The sequence below is a fragment of the Vidua chalybeata genome, chromosome 9 (assembly GCF_026979565.1).
Source record: "Vidua chalybeata isolate OUT-0048 chromosome 9, bVidCha1 merged haplotype, whole genome shotgun sequence".
NCBI lineage: Eukaryota > Metazoa > Chordata > Aves > Passeriformes > Viduidae > Vidua > Vidua chalybeata.
This window is the reverse complement of record NC_071538.1, coordinates 13,981,000-14,005,523: the sequence shown is the minus strand read 5'-3', so window position 1 is coordinate 14,005,523 and position 24,524 is coordinate 13,981,000. Positions and strand designations below refer to the sequence as shown.

The 24,524-nt window shown below is 43.7% G+C and overlaps 2 protein-coding genes across 3 annotated transcripts; one reads left to right on the top strand and one right to left on the bottom strand.

Annotated features, from left to right (window-relative positions):
• The first annotated feature begins 2,540 nt into the window (after nucleotides 1-2,540).
• MMACHC (metabolism of cobalamin associated C) lies at nucleotides 2,541-10,665 on the top strand. 2 transcript variants are annotated; one of them, XM_053949898.1, is made up of 4 exons: nucleotides 2,541-2,618; nucleotides 4,415-4,609; nucleotides 4,985-5,137; nucleotides 5,687-10,665. In XM_053949898.1, exons 1-4 carry the CDS (start codon nucleotides 2,547-2,549, stop codon nucleotides 5,993-5,995), a joined length of 729 nt encoding a protein of 242 aa, XP_053805873.1. In that variant the 5' UTR covers nucleotides 2,541-2,546; the 3' UTR covers nucleotides 5,996-10,665. The 2 variants fall into 2 exon arrangements, with proteins under 2 accessions (XP_053805873.1, XP_053805871.1); XM_053949896.1 differs by having other exon boundaries at nucleotides 5,684-10,665.
• Nucleotides 10,666-15,272: 4,607 nt separating this feature from the next.
• Nucleotides 15,273-22,475, bottom strand: PRDX1 (peroxiredoxin 1). The gene is made up of 6 exons (XM_053949899.1): nucleotides 22,377-22,475; nucleotides 19,524-19,640; nucleotides 18,545-18,698; nucleotides 18,156-18,278; nucleotides 17,216-17,346; nucleotides 15,273-15,654 (listed from the first exon to the last, which is right to left on the bottom strand). The coding sequence occupies exons 2-6, from the start codon at nucleotides 19,627-19,629 to the stop codon at nucleotides 15,569-15,571; spliced, it is 600 nt and encodes a 199-aa protein (XP_053805874.1). The 5' UTR covers nucleotides 19,630-19,640; nucleotides 22,377-22,475; the 3' UTR covers nucleotides 15,273-15,568.
• Between the last annotated feature and the right edge of the window lie 2,049 nt (nucleotides 22,476-24,524).

Below are 24,524 nucleotides of genomic sequence, written 5' to 3'. Positions count from 1 at the left end.
TCCAAACAGCAGCAAGGAGACCGCCCTGACAGAGGGCCTGGGTAGGAGACAGCAACGCTCCTGGTTAAACAAGGCAGATGAGGTGGCTCAGGGAACAGCTCCAAGGACAGCTGTGAAGGGAACAGCAGGTACCCATCCTCCACGCCCACGTGGAATGAGCAGATGATGCCGACCCTCAGGATACAAACGTCTCAGTACCAGAGGCTGCCATTTAGAATCACAGAATATCCTGTGTTGGGAGGGAGCTGTAGGTTCACAGTTTGTGGTAATTGGGAGTGGGGCTGCGATGGAGCCTCATCCCCAGTGGGTACAGGACAGGTGACCAGCACTGAAGGTAATGGGACATGGAGGGCTGAGGTTACTGACCAACCACTAAAGGGAACAGAGGGCACTTTACAGGTGTAAGGCATGTAAGATGAGGGGAATAAAAGGTTGCACTGAAGAGCAATAAATGGTGGAAGCTTTCTGATGGGGTGTGGTGTTAGGCTGTATGGGGATGCTTAAAGCTTTCTGATATTGTTTGGTGGTGCTCTGTGTATTGTGGCTGTCTTGACTGTGGCATGTGCTGTGAATATGCTGCGACAGGGACCCACAAGGATTGTCGAGTCCAACTCCTGGCTCTGCATAGGACAACCCCAAAATCACCTGTGCATCTGGGAGCATTGTCCAAATGAACTCTGGCAGGCCCGGTGCTGTCAGCCCTTCCCTGGGGGTCACCCCCATCATGAGCTGCCTCAGAAGGATTGAACACTCGTCCTGCACTTAGCCAAAGATCAACTCCAGGAGAGGGCACACACAGAAGTCAAACCTGCCTCAAGCCTTGCCAGTTCAGGATTGAAATGGAAGAACCCACCTCACAAAGCTGGCAAATCTGTCACCTTCTGCATCAGTAAAGACACAGCCACACCTGGAAATGAGCTGTGCTCCACAGGCAGGTACAAAGCACAGCTGGCAAAGGAGAACAGCAGGATGAGAGATCAGTCCCCAGCATCTCTGAGCTTGCCAACCCAGCGCCTGTGGAAGCAATTTCCACAGCACGAGCTGTCCTGCAGAGCTCTGAGCAGCAGCCAGCCAGCAGCACCCTCCTGTGACACATTCCTGCAGCTCCCAGGCAGCTGCTCCGCCTGAAACCCAGGAGCTGGGCATCCCAAATTCCCTGAAGGGGTGTCCCCTCCACCCGATGTGGCCCAGCCTCTGGCGAGTGCTCCACGCTTCCATCCTGAGTTTGTACAGACTGTAAGATTGTGCTCTGTGAGACTGACCTTTGTGGCTGCTCACCTGAAAGAGAGGGGACAAGCACTGCCAAGTGTTTTCCAGAGGCAGCCTCTGATCCAGCACAGCACTAAGCCCTTCAGACAAATCTCAGAACAACTGAGAAAAAGAAGGGAGCTGGACATATAACATGCCAACATAGGCAAAACCCTCTCATTTCCAGCATCAAAGATGCAAAGCCCTTTCTGCCTTGTATCCAATTCTTTCTCAGGGAAATGAATCAACTTTGTGCCAGGCTACACTCAACCTGTTGTTTGTTCAGCAGGACTTCAGAAACCCAGACAAGAAGTGATCTGTGTAAAAGGCTCCTGTAACTATCAGTGCTTTGGTTCCACTGCCTTTACTTTCACTACTTCATAGCTTATGGATCTGCTCCTGCTGGAGCTCTTTCTCCTGTTTTAGTCAATCCACAGACTGAGATACTGAATATGAGCGGATGGGCGGAAACAGGATTTTATACGAGGATTACTTACAATTTAGTCCAAAAAAGAACATAGGTAGTGGTTTGGTGCAACTTCACAAGCTGGAAATACAGGGAGATCTGGAAAGAACAAACTGTAATTCTAAACATAACCGATAGGATCTGTCTGCCCTCCCAATAGAGAAGGCATGGATATAATAAGGAGGAACTCTTGGAGTACTAGAAGATATAAGGAAACTCCGCAAAGCATTAAGTTTGCACATCTGAGGTAGTTCTGTCCCCAAGAACTTGCACATTTGGCATCCTGAACTTCATGAACCCCAGGACTACAGGCTGGAGAGCATTGCACAAGTACCATAAAGATTGTGATAAGCAGCTATAAAGATTAGGGTACGGAGATCCAAATCTGAGGCTCAGTCTCCAGTACGGCAAGTGCATTGGTAGGGAATACGGAATCTGCAAAGAATGTGTACTTTCAGAAGAGGAAGGAGAAAGGATTGCCAGCACAGAGGCCTCACTGTTTCAGCGAGCAGCACCCCCCCACAGGCAGAGGTGGGGCTTTCCCGCAGAGTGTGAGGTCAGGAAAACACGCCTAATCCCCGGCGGTGTGACAGGGACGGGCACAAGGCCGGGAACTGCGAGGGAACCCCGGCTGGACTGCGCTGCCCGGGCATGCTGGGACATGGAGTCCCCTCCGGGGGGGCCGGCGCGGAGGGGAGCGAGCCGCGCACTACAACTCCCGCGGTTCTTTGCGCGCCGCGCCGTCTCCTAGGAGACGCGAGGATGCCCGCCGGGGGTCCCGCCGGGCCGGAACTACCGCTCCCGTGGTGCCCCGCGCGCCGCCGCCGCCGCCATGGAGCAGCGCGTGGCGGAGCAGCTCCGCAGCGTGCTGGGCCCGCTCGGCCTCGAGGCGCACGCCTTCAAGGTAATGACGTCACGATGACGTCATGGGAATGACGTCAGTGCCCGCGGAGCTGCGGGAGAGCGGGTCCCGGGGCTGCGCAGGGGCCGGGGGGTGCCGGGGGTCGGTGTCCCGGGGAGCTCGGGGCGCCCCTCGGCCGAGCGGGGCCGCTGAGGCGGGCGCGGGTCGATGCGCAGCGCGGGGTCCGGCCCGGGAGCGCGGGGCAAGGTGACCGCAGCGGCCGCGGCTGCTCCGGCCCTTGGTGCGGGCCCCTGGCCGGCGGGGTCGGGAGTTACGTAATGACACATCTGCCCCAGCAGACGACGAAGTCCTTTAGGTAAGCTTAAATTAGGTAAGCTGAGTGTGGGAGCACCTGTCTGTGGAAGTGCTGACCACCTCATCCGCTCCTCTGACCTCTGTTCTGCCCCTGGAAGGGGCCCCCCTGCAGCCTCTGCCACTGTCCCCTGTTCAGCTCTAAGTGCGGACGCTCCTTCCTTGCCTGCCAAGGGCAATCTGCAATAAATCGGTCTGCAACATCAAATACAAATCAATCTGCAATAAACGTGCCCTTCCCTTGGGGAGTGTTGTTATCTGTCACCTGAAATATTTTTATTTCCTGCTATGATCTTGTTTGCATAAAAAGTACAAGGCAATGAGGTGGTGAGAAAAGTAATGAGAGAAGTGCCTCCAGAATTTGGAAAATTCATTGCTGCTTGCCTAAAACACATCAGCAGAATTCGGGGCAGAACCCAGATGAAAAGAATGTAGCTACCAGAGGGGAAACCTTTTAGTCCTTTAGCTCTCTCCAGGTTTCATTCTGAAACAGCCAGCCCTGGTGCACTGACTGATGTTCACTGGGAAACCAGCAAAGCTTAGATTCACATCTCTAATTCCTTGTAACAATTCAGCACGTTCAGAGCCACAAAACTGATTCACCTTAGCGGTTCATATAAGAATGTAAACTTTATAGTGAATCTGGTTTTTGTTCTGTGTTTCCTCATGGGCAGTCTGGCTGCCACTGCCAGCTGCAGAGTCACTGTCAAAATAATTTCATTGATTATTTAGAATAACCAGTACATTTCATTTTCAAACTTTCTGTTCCATGACCCAGCATCTCTCTGACTGTTAGACCTGGCCTTGTGGCACATCAGAGAGAGGGAGTTTGGGCCATTTCCTCCTGCACTTGGCAGTTACAGGTCTGAGCCCTGTCTTCCTGGTCATGCTTCCTGCTGCCCTGGCTTGATCTCTCATTTCTGGACTGTGTTATAACATGTCCAACCCTGGAATCAAATATCCAAACGTGGCTGTGTCATAATCCACATGCTACTGCTAACAAATCTTTTTAGGGGGGGCTTAGCACTGCCAAGAGCTTCACATCCTTCATTCCACACAAGTGTTTCCTGCAGAAGAAGTAAAACATGCAACTTGTCACACAAAACAGAAGCACCAGTTTCTTGCTGGCCCAAGATAAGAGAAAAAAACCCCAAACCTGTAAAAGCTTTATCTGAACAAAACAATCTGATTTGCATTGGCAAGACTGATTGCTCATACTTCCCTCTAGGTTTCTGAGCAGAGCTGGATAAAGGGCAGACTGGAGCTGAATGCTGTGTGTGATTCTTATCTCACAGCTCACAGCACAGCTTTCCCAAACTCTGAATCCTGGTGTGCAAAACAACTTGGTTTGAAAGGAAGGCCCTGGGCAGGTTGCCCATCTGGGTTGCAAATGGAGGGGGCTACAGTTATTTCCACGTTTTTACATTCCTGCATGTCCACTAGAGTGGTGTCTGTGTTCTAATGGAAATTTGTGTTTCTTTGCCAAGGTTGGGTGGTACAATGCTGTTCTCCAGCCAGCCTTCCACCTCCCCTACCCAGATGACACCCTGGCCTTCGTGGTCCTCAGCACGCCGTCCATGTTCGACAAGGCCCTTAAGCCTTTTGTGAAAAAAGAACGATTGAAAATAATCAGGGACCCTGTGGATCAGTGTGTTTCCTATCATTTATCACGTGTGAAGGAGGTAAGAAGCCGAAACACGGGTTCCATGTAGTGTTGTGGCACATCACCAGGTGGGTTGAGCGGCAGACAAAGCCCTGCAGGCTCCTGCCCTGCTCTTTGGAAGGGTGAAGCATTATTCATGAAGGAGGGAGCAGCAGCAGGCTTTGGCTGCTTTACTTGCATGTTCTGCCTCTGGATTACACCGTGCAGCTGTGAGGGAGCTCTGCAGGCACCGGCTGAATGCCCACAGTCTCAAACCTGCCAATAGAGACAGAATTCAGCAGCAGGATGTGGCAGTCTGCAGGCTTCACATGTGCCTGATTTGCTGCCATCCAGCAGTTCTGGAGTGGCAAAGCTTTTTCCATGAGCCTGGCCTGATGTTTTCAAATTTTCCCAGAGATTCCCTGACCAGAGGATGGATGTCATGTTTGACTACGAGATGCTGCCGAGCCGAAAGCCCAAGTTCCTGGCACAGACAGCTGCCCATGTTGCTGGAGCTGCATATTACTACCAAAGGAAGGATGTGAAGCTCGATCCTTGGGGGAAAAAGGTGAGGCAGAAACGCAGTCTGGGAAGAACCACTGAACTGCAATCATTGAACTGTACAATGATTGTTTGCTCGCTAGTCACTAGTTCATCTTGCAGGAAACTACAAAGTCCAGAGGTTCATAAAGTGTTTCATGTGGGAATTGGAAGCTTCCAAGATTCTTCAAGGTAGCAGGGAGATGTGCATGGAGAGAAATATCTTAATCTGTTAAACCTACTTAGACAGAAGAATAACTGGCAATGTAAAGGAAAACCTGTTGCTTAGAGCATTATAGAGTAGGGGGGAAAATGCTCTGTGGTTAATTTCTGTAACAGATTTTCAGAAAGGAACCTCTCCCCACATTCCAGGGAGGTGTGTGTGGGCACAGGAAAATGGGAGTGAAATGCAGTGCTTCGAGCCACATGTTCAGGAAAATTTTCCCTTCTGCTCTGTACAGCACTCCAAGATAAGGTTGGGACAGTGAGAAGCATCTGATGCTTCAAACTCTAGCCTTGATTACATGATTACTTGATGACAAAGTGAGGCAGCCTAGATATTTTTTTTTTCCAGAAGATCTTTGGCGTTTGTATCCATCCCAAGTATGGTGGCTGGTTTGCTATCCGGGGTCTCCTGCTCTTCCCAGACATTCAGGTGCCGTTCCTGGAACAGCGCGCCCCTGTTGACTGTGTGAGCACAGAGGAGAAAAGGATTGAGCTGCTGGAGCAGTTCAATTTCCACTGGCAGGACTGCCGCTACAGGGACATCATTGAAGTGAAGGAAAGGTACTCGGAGGAGCAAAAAGCCTATTTTGCCACTCCTCCAGCCGAGAGATTCCGGCTGCTGGGGCTCTCACAGGAAGCCCAGAGAATCACATTTCACTGAGAAACCGGCTCGGTGGAGGGCAGAGGGCAGCAGAGGGTAACTGGTGAGCACCGGCATTTCCCGATGCCGAGGAGGAGGAGGAGGAGGAGGAGGTGGAGGAGGATGGTTATGCTGGTACAGACATGGCAAATCCGAGCAGCCTCGATGCAAACATTGCAATCAAAGCTTCCCAGAGAGAGGAGCGCTGCTCCGCGGTCTGGGGGAGGTGGGAGCCGTCTGTTCTGTGCTGCTGCTGATCTGGGGTGTCCTTTGGGGAGTCCAGTAAGGTGCCATTAGCCTTTGGTTGGGAGTAGTTTAGAAATCCTGGCAACTTCAAAATCGGTGCTGGTCATTAGAGAAATCACTTTTGTTCTCAAGAATTATCTTTCCGAATGTTCTGGTTTTATTCTCTGTAGGTGTAAAAAAAAATTCAGTCATTGTACTACTCAGTTGGATTTTGTCTAAACTTGGGGCAGGTACTTTTTTAGCTGTAGCCAGCATTTTATTATCCTGTGTCATGACTCTCCCTAGGGAACAGATGTCAAGTCTTTACAGTCTTGCCTAGGTCACATTCAAGCATTTATCCATTCATAGAGCTGACTGGAATGTTTGGAAAGATGCTGAGTTAATGTCCATTGGAGGTTTTACTTATGTTAAGATAACTGACTGAAAAAGACAATTCTTGTGGCCTTTTCTAAGGTAGACCACATTTGTGTTAAAAGTATTTTTCAGTGCCAGCACACAGCACACCCCCACAGTTACTGCCAAGGTTTCTGGTGTGCTTTCTGTGTGGCAAAGATTGTAAACCTGCACACACATAAAAGCCATGGCACAAGGCCTTGTCACATGCACAGGCAAACAAGCACAGAAGAAAGGGAAACATTAATGACACTCATGTTACTTATATTGCTGCATAAAACATGTTCAGACAGAAACATTTTTTACATGACTTTGTCCTGTTACATTTGTTCAGGGGCTACAATGCCTGGAAATCAGGAATTAATTTATCTTTGAGCAATTTGAGGCTCAGATCTCGTTAAAGTAATATAATACATTAAAATAATATTTTGTGGGAGTTGTTTTACTAGACTGCAGTGCAATGCTGCAAATGGACAGGCACTTCTTTCCTTTTGATGGTATCAACATGATGATGAAGAAATACTCACTTTGCAGAACTGAGCCCTTTCTTTTTATGTTGGGATTCTTCAAAGCTTTTGGAGACTCCACCACAAAGGTTGCCCTCACCATTGTTCACTGCTTGATACAGTTGCTCAGAGTCTGTACACTAACTCATCGTAATTCAAATTCAGGATAACAAGTTTGCTTCCCTGGAAACAGAGTAGTGAGCATGTGATCACTGGGTTTGTTCACTGCATTTACTGTTACAAAAAAGTCTTTGTTGCTTTCCATGCTTTGTTCATCTCTGACTAAGGCAGACACCTGACTTAGAATGTGATAGAGGTATTGTGATGTTTAATTTAATGAAAGAATGAATTTTTTTAAAAATCTGTTCTTTTGTTACAGAATTACTTCTGGTTCAAATTTGTTTGATGTTTCAGAACATTTAAACTGAACTGTAATTTAACAGGGGCTTGAGGTAATGGCCATATTAGTAACAAAGACAAAATACTGATTCTCTTAGAAGGATAAATATAGATTTGAATCAAATCTATCTTTTTATATTACAATTTAAAGTAAATTATTTTGATTTTTTGGCATTGATTTCTTACAAATATTTAATATTTTGTCTTAATTTATTAAACAGATTACCATGGTCACTGCATTTCAATTTCTGTAATTTATTTCTCTTCAAAAGGTATTTTGGTTACTAAATATACAAAGTTGTAAGTAAACCTCAGTACTGAGTATTTTTATTTAAACAATGCAGTTCTTAACTTGTGGAGAACTCAAGATGTTCAAGCAAGAATCAATCATGGTGTTTTAATATCCTGAAACGAGTGAGATACCTAAGACACATACAGTCCAATATCTGAAAACTAAGGCAAAAAATTGTTATCTTAGCAGGAGTTGGTAAACTATTATCACAGGCCCACTGGGATATAAAAAATAAAACCTACATCATATTATGAGTAAGTCCAATGAAGGTTTATCTTTCCCAGGTCATTTCAACAAGAGCATTAACAGCAAGCACCATGACAGTGCACTTCTCATTTCTTCCTCTGTTCTTAACAGTAACAAAAGTTCCTGGTCCAGTGAGACATCACTGAGGGACTTTTCCTCAGTAGCATTAAAGTAAGACCTGTAAGTACTGGAATTTTTACTGGTTAAAACCTATGAGTGAACAGAGTCACAGATCTGTGTTCCTTGTGCTTCTGGGAATAGTTGTGTCAGGCAGAACAGAGTGCAAATATTTAGCAATATCCATTCCTACTGCAGTGATTTTGGAGTGACTTGGACTGGGCATTTCTTTCTCTCAGCCAGCTCGCTGAGGTCCACAGCTGCACAGTGAGATACACAGTGAGTAGATTTCTCCCCTTGCTGGTTGGAGTATAATGGCCTTTGTCTTATAAAATTGAAGTTTGAGAACCTGTTTGACTTACCTCATCTCTTGGGACAAGACCAGACATGGTGAGGAATGGATCAGCCTTGGATCCTGAGGCATTGTGAAGGCATTCTTGGTTTCAGCCCTTGCAAATGTCAAACAAGTAATTGCAAATACTTGGATAGCTTTGCTAGTTCAAGTATTTCATTTTACATTTTTAGACAAGCTTTTCTCTAAATCCTAATTTTTAAACATTTATTAAAGATTTTTTTTGTCAGTATAACCAGTAAGGTGAGTATTCAAGAGCTGAGCAGGAAAAACAAAAGAAATTAAAAGCAACTTGAATTTAAATTCAGTTTTAGCAACAAGGTATTCAGTACATTTCAAGCTAATAAAATAGTTTATGGGGAATTAACAAATTTGTAATAGTTTTATGCATTTACAATTCTTACTATCCTTATGTTTTCCCTATTTTTACTTCATTAACCTAAAAATGAGATTTTTATAACAATTAAAGATTTGACAGACAATACCAATTAAATACAAAACACAGTGTAACCTGGTGACCAGCGGCCATCGGAGCTGTTGCTCAGAAAAACACCTCTGAAAATACTTTTGGTGGTTTTTGGTATCAGTTTGAATCAGTTACATCTCTGTGGTACGATAATAAGCACTAAAGTTTCTTTGTGGTATGAAGAAGAGTGTGGCAAACTTAATTCCTGATACTGACTTGTTTCTTTCTCCCATAAAAAGAGTGGCTTGTAACGATACTGTTTTCATCTGAACTATGGAAAACTAAAGATGTTTTGCTGTATAAATCAGTGCTGGTGTGTCAGACAAAAATAGCCAACCTTAGGAGAGCAGGGATCTCTTCTGGTTTGTTGTTTTGATGAGGGTTTTAAAGTCTGGTTTGTGCTATGTTTTTGTTTTGTTTTGTTTTTTTAGGGCTAGATTTCCCTCCTCTGGATCAGAAGCATAATTTTACTCATTCATTATAATATTCATGGTCTTATTCAGTTGTGGCCAAAATTATTGTTGGTGTAGCTATTATTTGACACGGGTTATATTTCTGAGAATGCACATTAACTTGAATTGAAATTGAATCAAAAACCCCCTGAGTTAAGACTGATGTATTTCAAAAAACAAGACAGTGGCAGCTTCTGGTCAGTGCCAGTGTGGTTATCAGCACTCTTTGTTAAGCCTCATGCAAAAAGTGTATTTAATAAATTAGCTTTGAATACTGACTTCAGCAGCAGCAGTTCAAAACTCTTCCTCTGAGGGAAGTGGTTTTGCTGCTCACTGCAGTAAAGAAACAGCTGCACCTCTGCAAGCTGAACTTTCAGATTCATCTACCAAAATAGACAAATCTATTCATGAGAGGGTTTTTGCTGTTACACTGGCTTCCTGTGCTACCATGTATCCTGTGACAGATCATCCATCAAGTTTCCTTCAGAAAACAGAACAGAGCACTTCCCTTCTAGGTTTTCAAGGAGGAAACAGAGCACCAAGGAACATAAATGAGCTTTTCTTTTACCTATGTGATTGAAAAAGATGTTAATATTCTTCAGGAAATATGGTGGGAAACTTGAAAGAATTGAATATTTTGTCATAAAATGAGCAGGAAGAAATTTTATTGGAATGATTAAAATCTCTCCAGTAATATACTAAGATCTGCAAAATGTGATTATATATGCATACAAATATTTGAAATGGCTACTATCATTCACTAAAATTACATCTATAATTCTCATGTTATCTTTGTTGATGTATGTACATAACTTAGTGAGAAAGCAATTTTATTTTAATAACTGCATATGTTTTATTTCCCCCCAAACACCTTGAAAAGTTCTGAAGATCAGACACATTTACACTAAGTTGCTTGGGTTTTTTTTTTCCTCATGTAGAACAAACCATGGTACAGGAAAATTCCTTTAACTGGATTACAGAAGGAGTGGAGGGATTTTTCTGTGTTTCCTAAATTTATGCAGAATCATTGCTTTTTCTGTGAATGTATAAACCCTCTTACTCTTTTTAAAGGAATTAGTCTTAGGTTTTAATTTCATGTCATAACCTTTTTTCCAGTGTTGTTCAGACTAGTCTTTCACTGTTGCTTCAGTCTTCCTAAATGTATGAAAAAGCCTTATTGTTGTGAAAGATGAATCTGATGAAATACATCAATTTTAGGCTATGATGTTTTCAGTCAAGTGTAGATTTGAAGACTTTTTTCCTTCCTAGACAAAAGATACTGGTTTCATTCATCAGTGCACATACTTCACAAATCTGTTGCTGTGGAATATGGAACATAAACCTGCTGGACTTGGTGTCAGAGGACAATGCAACCTTAATGACTTCACATATATTTAGTCACATATCTGTGCTCAAATGGTTTCTTGCACAGAAACATTCTAAATTCAGACACATGTCCCCATAATATGTACAGTGATTCAAGTTTCAGGTGAAAGAGCCAAATTTCACATTGAAGTCCAAACCTTTCATCACTAGGTGTGGTGAAAATTGCTTCCCACAGGCTCAGCTCTCGTTCAGGAACACTGCAAACAACTCACAGCCTGTTCTCCTGCAGCCACCCAGGGGTGTGCAGCACAGGGCCATTGGTAATGCAGAGTTGTCCAACTCTACGTTAAATGCAAACTCCTGTTTTTTATTTCCAAGGATTAAAAATAGAGCTACTACATTCATGAGCAAAAAACATTTCTTTGATTTCCTTGTTCAGTGTTCTTTTTGTACGTACTATTCAATTGTCTTTTAAAAAAAGGAGACAATAACAGCTCTAACACTTTCTGAATTAATTGTCCAAACATGCTGCATTCCACTACTCTGCACTTCTCTCATTTCACCCTTTGCAAATTAGAATCAAGACATTTCTGGTTTAAGTCCTCTATCTGTCTAGCAATGTACATCAGAATACACATTTGCAGACTGTCATGTAATACAATACTGAACACCAGACCCACTGAAAATTTCAGACTATTAATGCAATAAACCTGAATATTTTAATATAATCTTTACATAACTGTTATTTTGATGTGTAACTTTACTAAAAGCTGCTTTCATGGAGCTTTTGCAAACAGACTTTCCTAACCAAAGGGCATCATTTTGCAATACCTGTGAGATACAAAATGCTTGCTTTTGTTCTTTGAACTTTATTGATTTGCTGAACAATCCAATAGCATATTCAACAAAGGCCTGATAAAAAGGATGGAATACTTGTTAAGAAAATTCTTTAGAGAAAACATTAGCTTGAAAAAGAAAATAGTACTTTTGAACTTCATTAACTTTTTATACTGTTTTTCAAAACTACTGAGAAGCTCACTTTGTAACAAGGTGATAATTCTTTAAACATCAAGAGGCAATTTCCTTCTTCTCAGCATCTAAATATAAATATGCAGTTGTTAATTTTGAAATAACTAACTCAGAAGTTGTACAAAATCGAGTAAAGGTTAGGTTCTGTATGTTGAATATCGAACATCCTCTATATGCCAAGATATAATATATAGAATTTATGTCTGATGCACAGCTTTGTATTATACATTCCAAAAAAATCAAGTTGCTCCTACACAAACACTATTATCTGAAAACTTAATTACAAATATCTGTCACAAACATGAGGGAATATTTTTTTTTTATTCTAGATAATATGAGAGAGCACAATGTGTGTGTATTGGGTTTGTGTGGCAGAGTTTGGTAGTGGGGGGGTGACAGGAGTGGCTTCTGTGAGAAGCTCCTCGAAGCTTCCAAGGAAGCCAACGCCAGCCATCTGTGGGATTACAGAGCTAAGAATGGGGGGACAATTGTGCAACAACCTGCAACTGCAGAGAAGAGTGAGAATGTGAGAGAACAGCTATGCAGACACAAGGTCAGTGTCGGAGGGGGAGAAGGTGCTCCAGAGCACAGATTCCCCTGCAGCCTCACTATTTCTCATTATCCTACTCTGATTTGATTGGTAATTAAATTAAGCCAATATCCCAAGCGTGTTTTGCCTGACAGAGTAACTGGTGAGTGATCTCTCCCTGTCCTTACCTTGACCCATGAACCTTCCACTCTATTTTCTCTCCCCTGTCCAGCTGAGGAATGGTTACATAAATCCCCAGAAATCACAGCAATCAGCAACAAATTAAGAGATCTAGGATAGAGACACAGTAAAATATATTTCAATTTCTCTTCACCTGACTATTCTAAAGAAATAAATGAATAAAGGTTATATTTATAATAAGCACTCAAACTAGGAAAATAGATGTGCAGTCACACGTTTAAAAAAATAGCAAATATCACATCTATCCTTTCTGATTTACATCTTCAGGGAAAATCCCACTAGGCATCTACCATCCTATCAAATTCAAACACTGCTTGAGTGAGGTTTTTACCTCACTGGGAAATATGACACCTGTTGATTGTGAAAGCAAAAGCAGTTCATAATTTTAATGAAAATACAATCTGCATCTTGGTACATGGAAAAAATCATAGTTATTAAATTATAGTTATTTGAATGTCATAAAAGTTACACCAGTCTAAGATGTCATGATGCAGGGAGTGGGCTGTAAGCCTCAGAACACTTACTGGAGGAGATTCCAAGTTACATCTGAATCGATACAGACTTTAAACAAAGAAATAAACTTAGACTCTTCTTGGTTTGAAGAAGTTCTGTTACCCATTTTTTGTGTGTTATTTTCTTGGAAATGTAAAAAATGTAAACATTAAAATGACAGCATAGCAAACCTTCCTGGGAATGACTCATGTGGCTAAAGAATAAAAAAAAAAGTTGAATTGCATTGATTCCCACTCTCAATGTTTGATGCACACATGTAATACAGTTCCTAATCACAGGGATTTTGTTTCTTGGCTGTTTGCAGTTTCCACAGTATCAGCGCTCACCTGTCACTGTGATGCTTAAGCAGGTACAGTTTGTAGCCTCCCAGTGTGGGGAGCTCAAGGTGGGCAGGACACACAGGAAATGACAGCATGTGAAGGAAACTCCTCACACCAGAGGAGTGGGATGAAGAAATGAGCACAAGGGGTTTTTCTACAGGACACTCCTATGCCCAGATGTGCTGCAGGGCAGCTCTGACCCCTCCTCCTGACAGCAGCCACAGCAGGACACAGCAGCTGCTGGGGTTGGAACCACCCTCAGACCCTCACCTTCCTCCCAGGGCCTGGGATGTGCACATAAAGATCCCTTTTTGGAGAGAAGTTCAGGCACAGAACACGAGACAACTCCTTTATCCTCTATGTCCAGGTGTAGGTGACTGAGTAGCTACAAAATCACTCTGTACAACTACCTAAAAGGGGTTGTAGTGAGGTGGGTTCAGTCTCTTCTCCCAGCTAATGGGCAATGAGACAAGAGGAAATGGCCTCAATTTGCACCAGGGTAGGCTTGGATTAGATACTAGCAAGTTTCATCACTGGACGGGTGGTTGGGCATTGAAACAAGCTGCCCAGGGAAGTGGTACAATTATTATCCAGGAAGTATTAAAAAAACTTGGAGACATAACGCCCTCCAAGTAACTGCTGTCATTGATTTTACATTTCAAGGCTAATGTAACAACTAAGGCAAGTTTTGCATTAGCTTAGCCCAAACTTTCTTTTCACTTGCTAGAAAAGAAAGTTGGGTAACTTCTTACTCAGCCAAGCTCATTTATATTCATTTTACTTTAAACCATATAAGTGCCCCTGTTACTTATCAATGTCTTCCTGGGAAGCTGGCCTCATTTGTTATCTTGAGACTTTGGATTTTTTAAAAAATTAAGCAGAAGTGATCCAGCTAAGCATTACTTTCGCATATGTTCATGGGGATTAGCTACTTTAGTAGATATTGAAGTATTTGGTACCAAGGCTTCTGCCACATACTTTTTGGAGCTGTACAAAAGTTTACTACTCAAGACATACAACATTCACTTTTGAGTGACACAAGTAGCCCTGGGCCTCATCTTTGGTGTTGCTGACTTTAAGCAGGACAGAACTTGTTTATGACTTGAGCTGAAGATGGTTACAAGGTCCCCTAAGAATTTAATCTTTACAGGTACATGAAGATCACAGGGCTCTAACTCCTTACCTTGTCAGGCAAGAGCTCACACCCAAGTCCTCAGCTTTGAAGTTTAGCCCTATCACAAGCCACACTGAACTATGAAGCTACACAGCAGTCACAGCTCTGGTGTAACTTAAGGCCAGTCATGTGCTCTGAGTTTTACATAATCACTTGAAATACAAAGATTAAAGACAAAGCTGAGCACACCTGAGTACCAGATTTTATAATTCCACCCTTCTGATCTGAATCATATGACTACAAGCTAATGGATAACTGGCATATTATCACCCCTATGACATGTAGTGGGAAAGGCTGTGGATGAATGTTGTATATCCAAGGAAGTTTCCTTTCCAGAAAGCCCAGTATTCCACTCCCACAGAGACAGCATTCAAACTCAATGTTGGATTCCCAGGAATGACATGAACAGTCAGTTTTGACTAAAGTAGATGCTAGAATGACTATGTTCACATGGTGCATGAGGAGATGCCCCATCTTTGTCAGTCACATGCTCCAAGCAACACCACAGTGCCGAGTTTAAGCCTGACAGCCTGATGCTTCATCTAGCAGCCAAGTCATGAAGAGTGTGAGGAGTACTTGATGATTTCAACATGCAAACCAAGTCTTTTTCTCTCCATTCTAATGGAGCTGTAGTAAAAGGCCTTTAGGACTCAAGATGTCTACAGAAAGCTTTCAGAAGTGCAGCCTGCACTGCTCCCAGGTCTCCTGATGACTACATACAAGAACAGTAGACAGTGTGCTCTTTTCACAAGTTTAATAGAGTTACAAAAGGATACCACTGCTCTATGTAACACATGGCTAACCACAGACACGGCATTGTCACTAAGGTCAACAGGGCTTGATGTACAGATACTGATCGTTAGGATTTGCTATGAAGGTACTGTCAACAGGACAAACTTTCCTTCAAGTAAAAAAGTTACTGTTAATAACTATAACATGATCCCTTGACTCAGATGCAATGACTTAATCAAAGTTCAGTAACTGATACTTGCTCTTTAAGTAAGGCATACTAGTTTCCACTCAGGCTGAATGTTTATTTCTGCTTGGCGAAATACTCTTTACTTTTCTGAACATCAGGCTTGATTGTGTCACTCCCAGGCTTCCAGCCAGCTGGGCACACTGAAATGATAAGAATGTATTAAGTCTTACCAGCTGCTCCTGCAGAACATGTTTTACACAACATTAAAGCAAAGTAGCAACTCAGAACATGTACAGATCTTTGCAACATACAGACCATGCATCCAGTGTCACATGATGCTCTGTTTTGCTTGTTTCTATTTGTTTACTGGGCAGTAACACCCAGACCAGGTGTCTGCCCAGGCAACAGTGAGTCCTTTAACACAAGCACCTCTCCCAGCCCCACTTAAAAGCTTCTGGGAAGTTTGATAGCAAAGGTAACACCAACTCCAGCACCCAGATCAGAAAGGCTCTAACACCATGCTACATTATCTCCTTGGATCCAGCCAAGTCTGTATTCCCCTTATCTTCAATCCACTCTGGTCCAGCCCTCCAGCTGAATGGGGCAGGGGAAAAAGCATTCAACTGTCACTGGTTCCCCTACATGGCTATGAAAAAGCCACCATGATGCAGAGGTTGCATGGTCTCAAACTTCCAGCAGCTCCTTGAGCAGCATTTTTTGAACAGTGTTCCTTCTTTACTGCCATGGAATGCTGGATGCTAGCTCCGTTCAGGACTGGCAATTTTAGCCACAGAATGCTCAGCTTCTGAGTGTTGCTACACATCTTACTCTGGTCTGTCCTGATTTAGATGTGACTGCAGTCCTAATGTTCTAAAGGAAAACCTTTTTCCAGGTTTTGACTACTCAAAGGCACAGTAAACCCCAAAAGGCTTCATTTGCATGATATGTGACCTCTCAATCATCAAATGTTTGGGATGTCTCCTCACATGACATATGTTTATATGCCACAGTCACGAGAGCAGCTTATTTTAATAAAATCTGCTACTGATTTCCCACTTCTGAAGCAAAGTAAGTATGACCAGCAGCAACACATGTCATTAGTTAATGACTACCGATGGCTACTAACACCTGCATAGCAATTTTGAGTTTCTATAACTTGGTTCTAACATTTTATCTGCAGTGCCTTTTTTTCTTTCACACCAGTAGAAAAGCTGGCGTATCAAACACCTTATTCCTTCTGAACTATGGGGACAAAGACTCTAATCCCTTTTACCCTCACTATATACTGACAGAAAGATCAGCAGACTTTCAGGAATTTAAGTAGTTTGTCCAACAGACTGCATAAAACACTACATTAGTATTGATGGTCTCAACCTACCAAATCTGAGAGCAGAATCTAAATCAAGCTTACTCTTACAGGCTAAGTTGTTACTACATGTTCTTAATTTCTGTCTCAAGTATTTTTTGTGTCTAACTGAAAAAGACAACTTCTATGTGCTGGACAAGACATCCATCACCAAATTGATTAAAATGAAATCTCAACATGAGCAAATACTCAAGGGATAAATAACTGGAAGAGGATAAAGCCTTATTGTGTCCTTCAACAAGCAGATTTACAGAAAAAGCTGCATTTCAACAGTCACAATTACCTGCTGTGCACAGATTGATACATGTACTTAGTACCTTTCAGTAACCCTTGATTTAACCTGCCTAGTTAATACTGTTCTTTAGAGTAAACATTAGATTGAAAAGCTCTCTTACCTTCTCCATGTTTATCTGTAAACTGGAAGGCCTGGACAAGTCTGAGGGTTTCATCAACAGAACGACCAACAGGAAGATCATTGATTGTAATCTGCCTCAAGATCCCCTTCTCATCAATTATGAACAGACCCCTAAAAACAAAGAAAAACTAGCCCTGAAGTTAAGCACAGTTTTTGAAAGGCTGATTAGACTGACTTGAGTTTCAAAACCTCAGGTTCACTATTTGATTATGGCACCATTTGTGCCATTTACTGTGACCACTTCCTAGAAACTAACACCTTGGTGCATGCACAGCAATGAAACAGTAGCAGCTGGAAGCCCAACAGGAACTAGGAGGGATAGGAGACAAGTCAAAGCACTGACACAGGAAGATACTACTTAAGGAGGCTACTAGTAGGGAAAAAAAAAGAAAGAGTAACCCAAGGAAAAAACAAATTCAAGGAGAGACATTCTCACGTTAAAAAAAACCCTCACTACACACTGTTCTCAAACAGAAAAGCAACAGCTCATCAGTCCTCCAACATCAGGTTAAGAGTTAGCAGAAGTTCAGCTCCCTTGGCAACTTTTATGAACAGCAGACTAATGACTTGGGGTTTAATTAGTCTGCACTTTGATCACTCAATACCTGCAATCATGTTCATGACTATGTGGGTCTTGCATTACCACTGTTTGCAGCACACCTGCATTAGACTCCTGCACTGAGCAGCAGGCAAAGGGAAGCAGAATTTAACTCAAAAGCACAGGAAGCCTAAGCACCACAGAGAACCAGGGACCATCTCCCCTTGTAGGAGTGTCTGACAGCCTGCAGGAGCTCACACCTAGAACAGCCAACAGCTGTAGCTGGCTGCAGGTGTTCAAGTGAACACAAGTTCTGTGCTCATCTCTCATGTCCATGCATTGCAACATAACTTGATCAGCTCATTCACCTCTGGCACATTACCTGTATGCAATACCTTCATCCTCCTTCAGCACTCCGTAGTCTTTGGCAATGGCACGTGTTGTGTCAGAAATCAGGGGGATTTTCATGGTGCCCAAACCTCCCTGTTTCTTAGGAGTGTTGATCCTAAATGAACGTTACGTTTACACGTTAAAAACATGGGCAGTTCAGAATGAGGGCTCAAAGTACAACAGAAGCTGATCCTTTCTACAATATCATATTCAATCTGCCATGCAGCAACAAAAGACTGATGTCCAGTATGCTCAGCTCTGTTCAGCAGCACCTGGCATTACCAATACTTACCAAGTCCCTTTGAATATGCTCAGGACTCAGTTCCTGCAAGAACTGAGGCCAGGCAGAACAGTCTGTTGGGTTAAAAGGCTGATTCTTACCAGGCAAGGTGACAGAAGTGAGAGTCAACAGAAGCTCCAATTACTTCACAGTTGATTTTCTTGAATTCATCAGCTCTGTCACTGTAGGCAATGATTTCAGTCGGACAGACAAAAGTGAAGTCCAGGGGGTAGAAGAAGAACACAACATATTTTCCTAGAAAAGCAGTACAAGCAGTTAATCTGTTAGTTTTTTAAGAAAAAGCAAACAAACAAACCCCACCAAGACACAGGAAAAAACCTAAACAACAACCTTAAAACCCCACCCAACTGAATTCCCCAAACCCAGACTGTCAAATTTAACAGGCTATGCTTGTCTCTTAGGTCAGGAGGCTTGCCCCAAGTACAGCTCTGGGTATGCTACACCAGAGCATACCATGGCTGACCCCTAACAGAGAAATGCCACAGATCTGGAAGGCTACCAATCAAGGAGACATTTTAACTGAGTAGGTGAGTAGTCTATACCAACTCATTACCCTCATGTAGCCCACAGCATCATTAGAAATGTATTTTTAAAGCCATCAACATGAGTACTTGATTACTTCAGGCTTTCCCTTTGTTTTTAGAGAACCTTTTTCTAGCAAAGCAAACATATTGCCAGCACTCTAGAAAAAGGGACTTTGCTGGTCAGATGAAAGAATTTACTTTCCATTGACAAAGATGAGACAGAAGATGTTGCTGTTCCACAGTCTGGAAATGTTACACCAGTCTCAGTATGATACAGGGCAATGAGCCCGATGCAAGGTAACAGTTTAGGGGAGTTTTATGCTCACTGGTAACAGTTATCACAGCTGGGACATTCAGTCAGGCTGCTGACAGCCTTCTAAGCATACTGCAGCCACCACTGCACAAGTTCTGGTCTTCAGTCCACTGCCAAGTGGTCACTAGCATTTCAAAGCCAAACCAAGATGCACCTTCAGATACCCTCCAGTCCTTCCTATGGCCAGACTATCTGTGTAATTAGAGAAGCACATGAACTTACCTTTGTAGTCAGAGAGTTTGATGTCTTTGAACTGTCCATCTGGCATTACAGCCGTGGCAGTAAAGTCAGGAGCTGGTTTTCCAATGAAAGCCTTTCCTGAAGACATCTTGATTTAACCTAGACAGGAGTTAACACCAATACAGTTTAGACGGTAGTACATTTGCACCTGTAAGTAAGGATTTATTCAAAGCATCTTATCAATCTAGATTAAACACCAAAGACAGTTTATCAGCACTTATCTTGCAACAAGGCTTAGGTGTTAAATGAGTTTTGTCACCTGGGTAGTTGAGCCACTACAGAGACTGCCAGCACTTCAAAATGTATGGCTCATGGCCTCCTAAAGACACAGTAGTGGTTATCTAACCAGTAACAGCTCAGAGTTTGGGAAACTGCTAGCCTAGAGCTTTACTAGTACTCAGAAAACCATACCATTCCACGTGGTGGAGGAGTAGAAAGTATGTTTTTTAGAACTTTCAATGAGAAGAACCTTGTTCAATTTTACAAGGAAATTTAAGACCTCAAACTTGAGCTTCCTGTTGATTCTGAAAGAAAATAACTTCTGCTAATCCCCAGGGAACATTGCTCTGCATAGCTACACTTTAACCTTTTGAACAATTCAACCCTTTTTTATTTGCAACCAGAAAGACTGGTGGCACACATGGAAATCACATTCTATGTTAATTACAATTTTACCAAGTCTAAATCAGTACAGCCAGGTTGTTTCCCCTTTAAGTCTATTGAAAATGAATAAAAGGGTACACAAGGACAAGAGAATGCTACTTCTGGCTGTCTGTCCCAAAAGCTTGTCATCTGCAATACATCCTATACAGTATTTCTGCTCAGTCTGGGATGTAGTACAACTCTTTAGACTTCCAGAGCATAATCATTCAAATAGGTAACTCTACAAACCTAATTTCCGCAGATCACAAAATATTCTTAGAAGCTATTTCACTTCATTCTATGCACTGCAGCACTGGCTGCCTCGGAGATGAAAAACACCTCAAAGGTTAGCATGACTCTCATGTTGCTAAGGAAAGCCAAGAGCCAAGGATTGTTCCAATTTGTGCCTGCAAGGCACCAAGTCCATTCTAAAAAAAGTTGAGAGCACCTCATTTCTTGGCTCATTCCCCCTTGCCAGCCACTTTTTTTCCTGGAGAACTAGCCCACAAGTCAAACATTTAGCTTTGAACCCACACCTAGCCTTTTTAGAGATGGTTTGCTTTTGGAAGTTTCTCTCGCACACCCTGACAGTAATAATCCACCTCTCAGTTTTCACTTTGAGAACTGCCCACACATTCAGCATTTCTAACTGTAAAACAAAGCTTCTTATCCCCATGTTCTTCCAAGGGTTTTTAGTCTTTAACTGCAGCAGACTGGGAGAGAACATGGTGGCCAGGACTAGAGATCATTTGTAGGATGCAGGGAAGCAGCCTGGCAGGAGGACATCAGGAATCCTGCACCCACAAATGCAGCTGTGGTTCTCAAAGTGCAATTCTGCAAGAGGGACAGGGGAACAGCAGCTGCACAGTATTTATTTGAGATGCCTCCAACTAGCGAGTTTTATCTTATAAGCAAGAGCTGCTCAGCCTGGAGTGCATGACCCCACATTTTTATCACTGAATTACATTATTTTCTGTTATCCAAGCTCAAGGTCATCCTTTTGCTCAGTACTATGCCAGTCCTTCTATATTTATTCCATCAGCAATCCTCTGGAGTATTTCACTAGGTATTCAAGGTCAGACTGCTCTTTGATACTTCCCCTTTCCAAACTACAACTTTCTGCCCCTTTCTCTGGTAACATTAAAATCCTTTAATATTTGCAGGAGACCTTGGTTGCCTCACGCTTCAAGAGAACTATGTGCTTTCCTCAGAGCACCCGCTGTGACCTGCCAACCCTTCTGCTATTCCGTGTGGGGTCAGCGCGTGTTCTGCTCGGATTTTTAGCCACAGCATTTCCTAACCCGCAGAGGAGCAGACCACAGAATCATTGTTACTTCCTTTCATTCTGGAGGAAAGTAGAATGAGCACCTTAAATCAAATACACTCGAATCCGGCCAGAGTATCTTTGTTGCTCATAGCCGCAGACGGCCTCAATTATCTTCAAACTGCAATTATAATGAGCCAGGCCTGCTCTCTTGAGCGAGCGATTTCATACCTTTAGGGTGCCTTGAACAAAAGCGAAAGGCCGTTTCAAAACGCACCATCAGCCTCCCCCTCTGCCACCTTCAGACTGTCACAAAAATGCGGTCAGGCCACCGCAGCCGCGGTCGGGGTGCGATACCGAACCGCGGCACGCGTGGTGCCCAAGGGGCTCCGAGGCGACCTCCGAGCCTTCCCCCGCCCAGGCCGCCACTACACCGCTCTGGGACAGGGGAACCCGCCCCCTGCACGTCCCCAAGCCGCATCCAGCGCTCGGCTTTGGGGTTATTTAAGGCTTAGGAGCGAGATGCCGCCTCGCTTGTCGGGGAAGGGGCCGCTCGGCTCCCTGCAGGCGCTCTGCGCGCTCCCCCCGCGGCTCCTCCCCGCGCAGCGCTGATAAAGGCCGGAGCGTTGGAAGGACTTATCTGCTCGCTCTCCCCGCCAAAAAAAGCCCAAACCAAAGCCAGGGAAAACTGAACACGGCGGTTCAGGCGGCAGCCGCAGCAACGCGATCCTTCGGGAGCGGGACGCGGGGAGAAAGGGCTCGCCCTACGCACCTCGCTCAAGGGCGCATCTGTGCAGAGGGGGAGGGGAAAGCGAACAAAAACCCACCCAAAACAATAACAAAAACCACATAAAAATAAAACGAAATCTAAAAAAAAAACAAAGCACTGTGCAAAGCCCCCAGCAACCCCCACGGCCCCGCACACTCACCCGGAGCGCAGACCCGATCCCGCACACGCAGCACCAGCTCAGCTCGGCCCGCACTGCCGCAGCCCCGCCGCGCCGCCCCCTTTATAGCAGCGCGGATCTCGCGAGCGGACGCGGCGGGGAGGGGAGGCGGCAGCGCCTGCAAGGGCAGCATGACTTGGCAGATCCGGGGCCATCGGCGTGTGAGCGAACGCTGATCGTTCTCTGGAGAGAGTCCCGGGAAGTGCCGCGGAAGTATCCAATGCCGCGGATATAAACGATTGATGGGCTTGGTGCAAGAAGCGATGGCATTTTTAGTGTCTTTATTGACCTAGCTACGATTGTTTTAAATCCTCAGAGGGTACGCAGGACTTTGAGAGAGAGTAAGGGATGACTGGCATGTCATTCATGTGAATTAAGTGTTGGCCATTGACAGAAGTAAAATGAAACCTCTCACGGGCGTGTGTTCGCCGAGTTACAGAGGTGCGGTGTCAAATCTCCGTCCTCTCGCTCTGCACTACCCACTGCCCCCTCTCCCTGATACTCGTTCCCGAGGCTTTCATTGATTCTTCTCCATCAATGGGAACACCAATCCCAGTAATGCAAGTCAGCAAAAGAAAGATGAAAACTAAGTTTAAAGTCTAATCGTTGAGCTTCAGTGGTAGGATGGAAACCCTTGGAAGATACAGTTACTTCAGGGAGTTTTGCATCATTCAGTAGTGAAGCTGCTGTGAGGGACGTTTACCATCAGTGATTCCACATAAGCACTGTCTTTGAATCCAAAAGTGAACAAGCAGTGTGGTACTTTTTAAGGGCCAAATTTTGTATTTAAATGTGAAACTATTTTATTCAATAATAAATACTAAAAGCCATTAAGCCATATCAAAGACAAAAAGGCTTGCTTCTGTCAAACGTGATAAATGTAGTCACCAACTGATTTTTACTCATCTGTTTTGCAGTTTACAGTTGTGTTTCTTATATTTGCTAAAACTTGATTATAAATATTGATGAGGAGAAAACCACAAAGGATTAACAAACTTCAAAGGTTTATAATCAAGATCACTGTGTAGTGTTGCTGGGGAACCATACCCATGTGGTGGTCTACCCAGAGTTGACTCATTTTGGGACCAGATGAAATTAATCCTTAAATAATGAAAGCAAATAACATGCATATATGTACTCGGGAAAAAATCTGTACTCACTTCCATGCAACTAATTTATCTACTTCTATTGCTAGAGCATGCTTAATCTTTTACAGGAAGAAGTTTACTTTCCTAACATCAGCATTGTAATGAGAATCGAGGTCTATATATTGAGATATGTATGTACTTCCCCATTACCTCAGGCCAATGAGCCTGTGAACAGATTAACCCCTGAAAGGTCAGGCAGTTCTAATTAAAACCTCCAGAACAATGTAGTCCCACTGCAACTCTGGCACGTTTATCATTGACAAAGTAATCATGACTTTCTCATGGTTTCTGACTCCTTTAATGCTGGTAATGCTCATTTCTCATACTTTCAATATACCCAGTATATTGAAAGTATACCCCATATACAATATACCCAGTATGGTCTGCAGGTTGTTACAGGTTTGTGCTGTAAGCATTGCCTTTCCATTCATATGTCTGTGGCCTCATTACTTTTGATTAATTTCTGAGCTTGTCTTTCCAGACGTCAGTTTCTGGAGGTTTTGGAATCGTCAGGGCCACTCCTTGTTCAGTGAGCACATGGGTTTCTGTAGCCTTTCTCAACCTTTAGATGTAGGATGCTCCTCAGATTAAAACAATTATGTTTTCCAGGAAAGAAAGGGCATGTCTACCCCCGCAGGTGCTGGAAGGATGGAGTTCTCTCCACACAGCAGTGTAACTGTGCTGTCCTGTTCTGATAAAATAGCTGCCAGACAGGATCAGCTTGTACCTGATTAGCATGGAGCATCAGAGCCCAGTGCAGGCCTCTCTGCACCCATCCACTCAGACAGGACAAAATAAGTACTTCATCTATCAACAAAGAGGAGCTGGCAGGCCCTGCAGTGCCAGAGCACTGAAACTACCCAAACTGGGAGCCAAACTAGCTTTCACTAGCTTTCCATCATTTTGATCACAGTATCTCCCATGTATCTTGGTTGGGAATGGGCCCCTGATGTGAAAAACAAATACCCTGCTGTGTGAAAAA

What these genes read in the sequence shown, in the direction of transcription:
- PRDX1 (XM_053949899.1), bottom strand. Translation starts at nt 19,629, where the DNA reads ATGTCTTCAGGAAAGGCTTTCATTGGAAAACCAGCTCCTGACTTTACT. An exon ending in CAAACTCTCTGACTACAAAG is followed by an intron (nt 18,699 to 19,523) that starts GTAAGTTCATGT and finishes CTGCTTTTCTAG; the next exon opens with GAAAATATGTTGTGTTCTTC. An exon ending in GATGAAGGTATTGCATACAG is followed by an intron (nt 17,347 to 18,155) that starts GTAATGTGCCAG and finishes CTTTGTTTTTAG; the next exon opens with GGGTCTGTTCATAATTGATG.
- MMACHC (XM_053949896.1), top strand. Translation starts at nt 2,547, where the DNA reads ATGGAGCAGCGCGTGGCGGAGCAGCTCCGCAGCGTGCTGGGCCCGCTC. An exon ending in TCGAGGCGCACGCCTTCAAG is followed by an intron (nt 2,619 to 4,414) that starts GTAATGACGTCA and finishes TTCTTTGCCAAG; the next exon opens with GTTGGGTGGTACAATGCTGT. An exon ending in TCGATCCTTGGGGGAAAAAG is followed by an intron (nt 5,138 to 5,683) that starts GTGAGGCAGAAA and finishes TTTTTTTTCCAG; the next exon opens with AAGATCTTTGGCGTTTGTAT.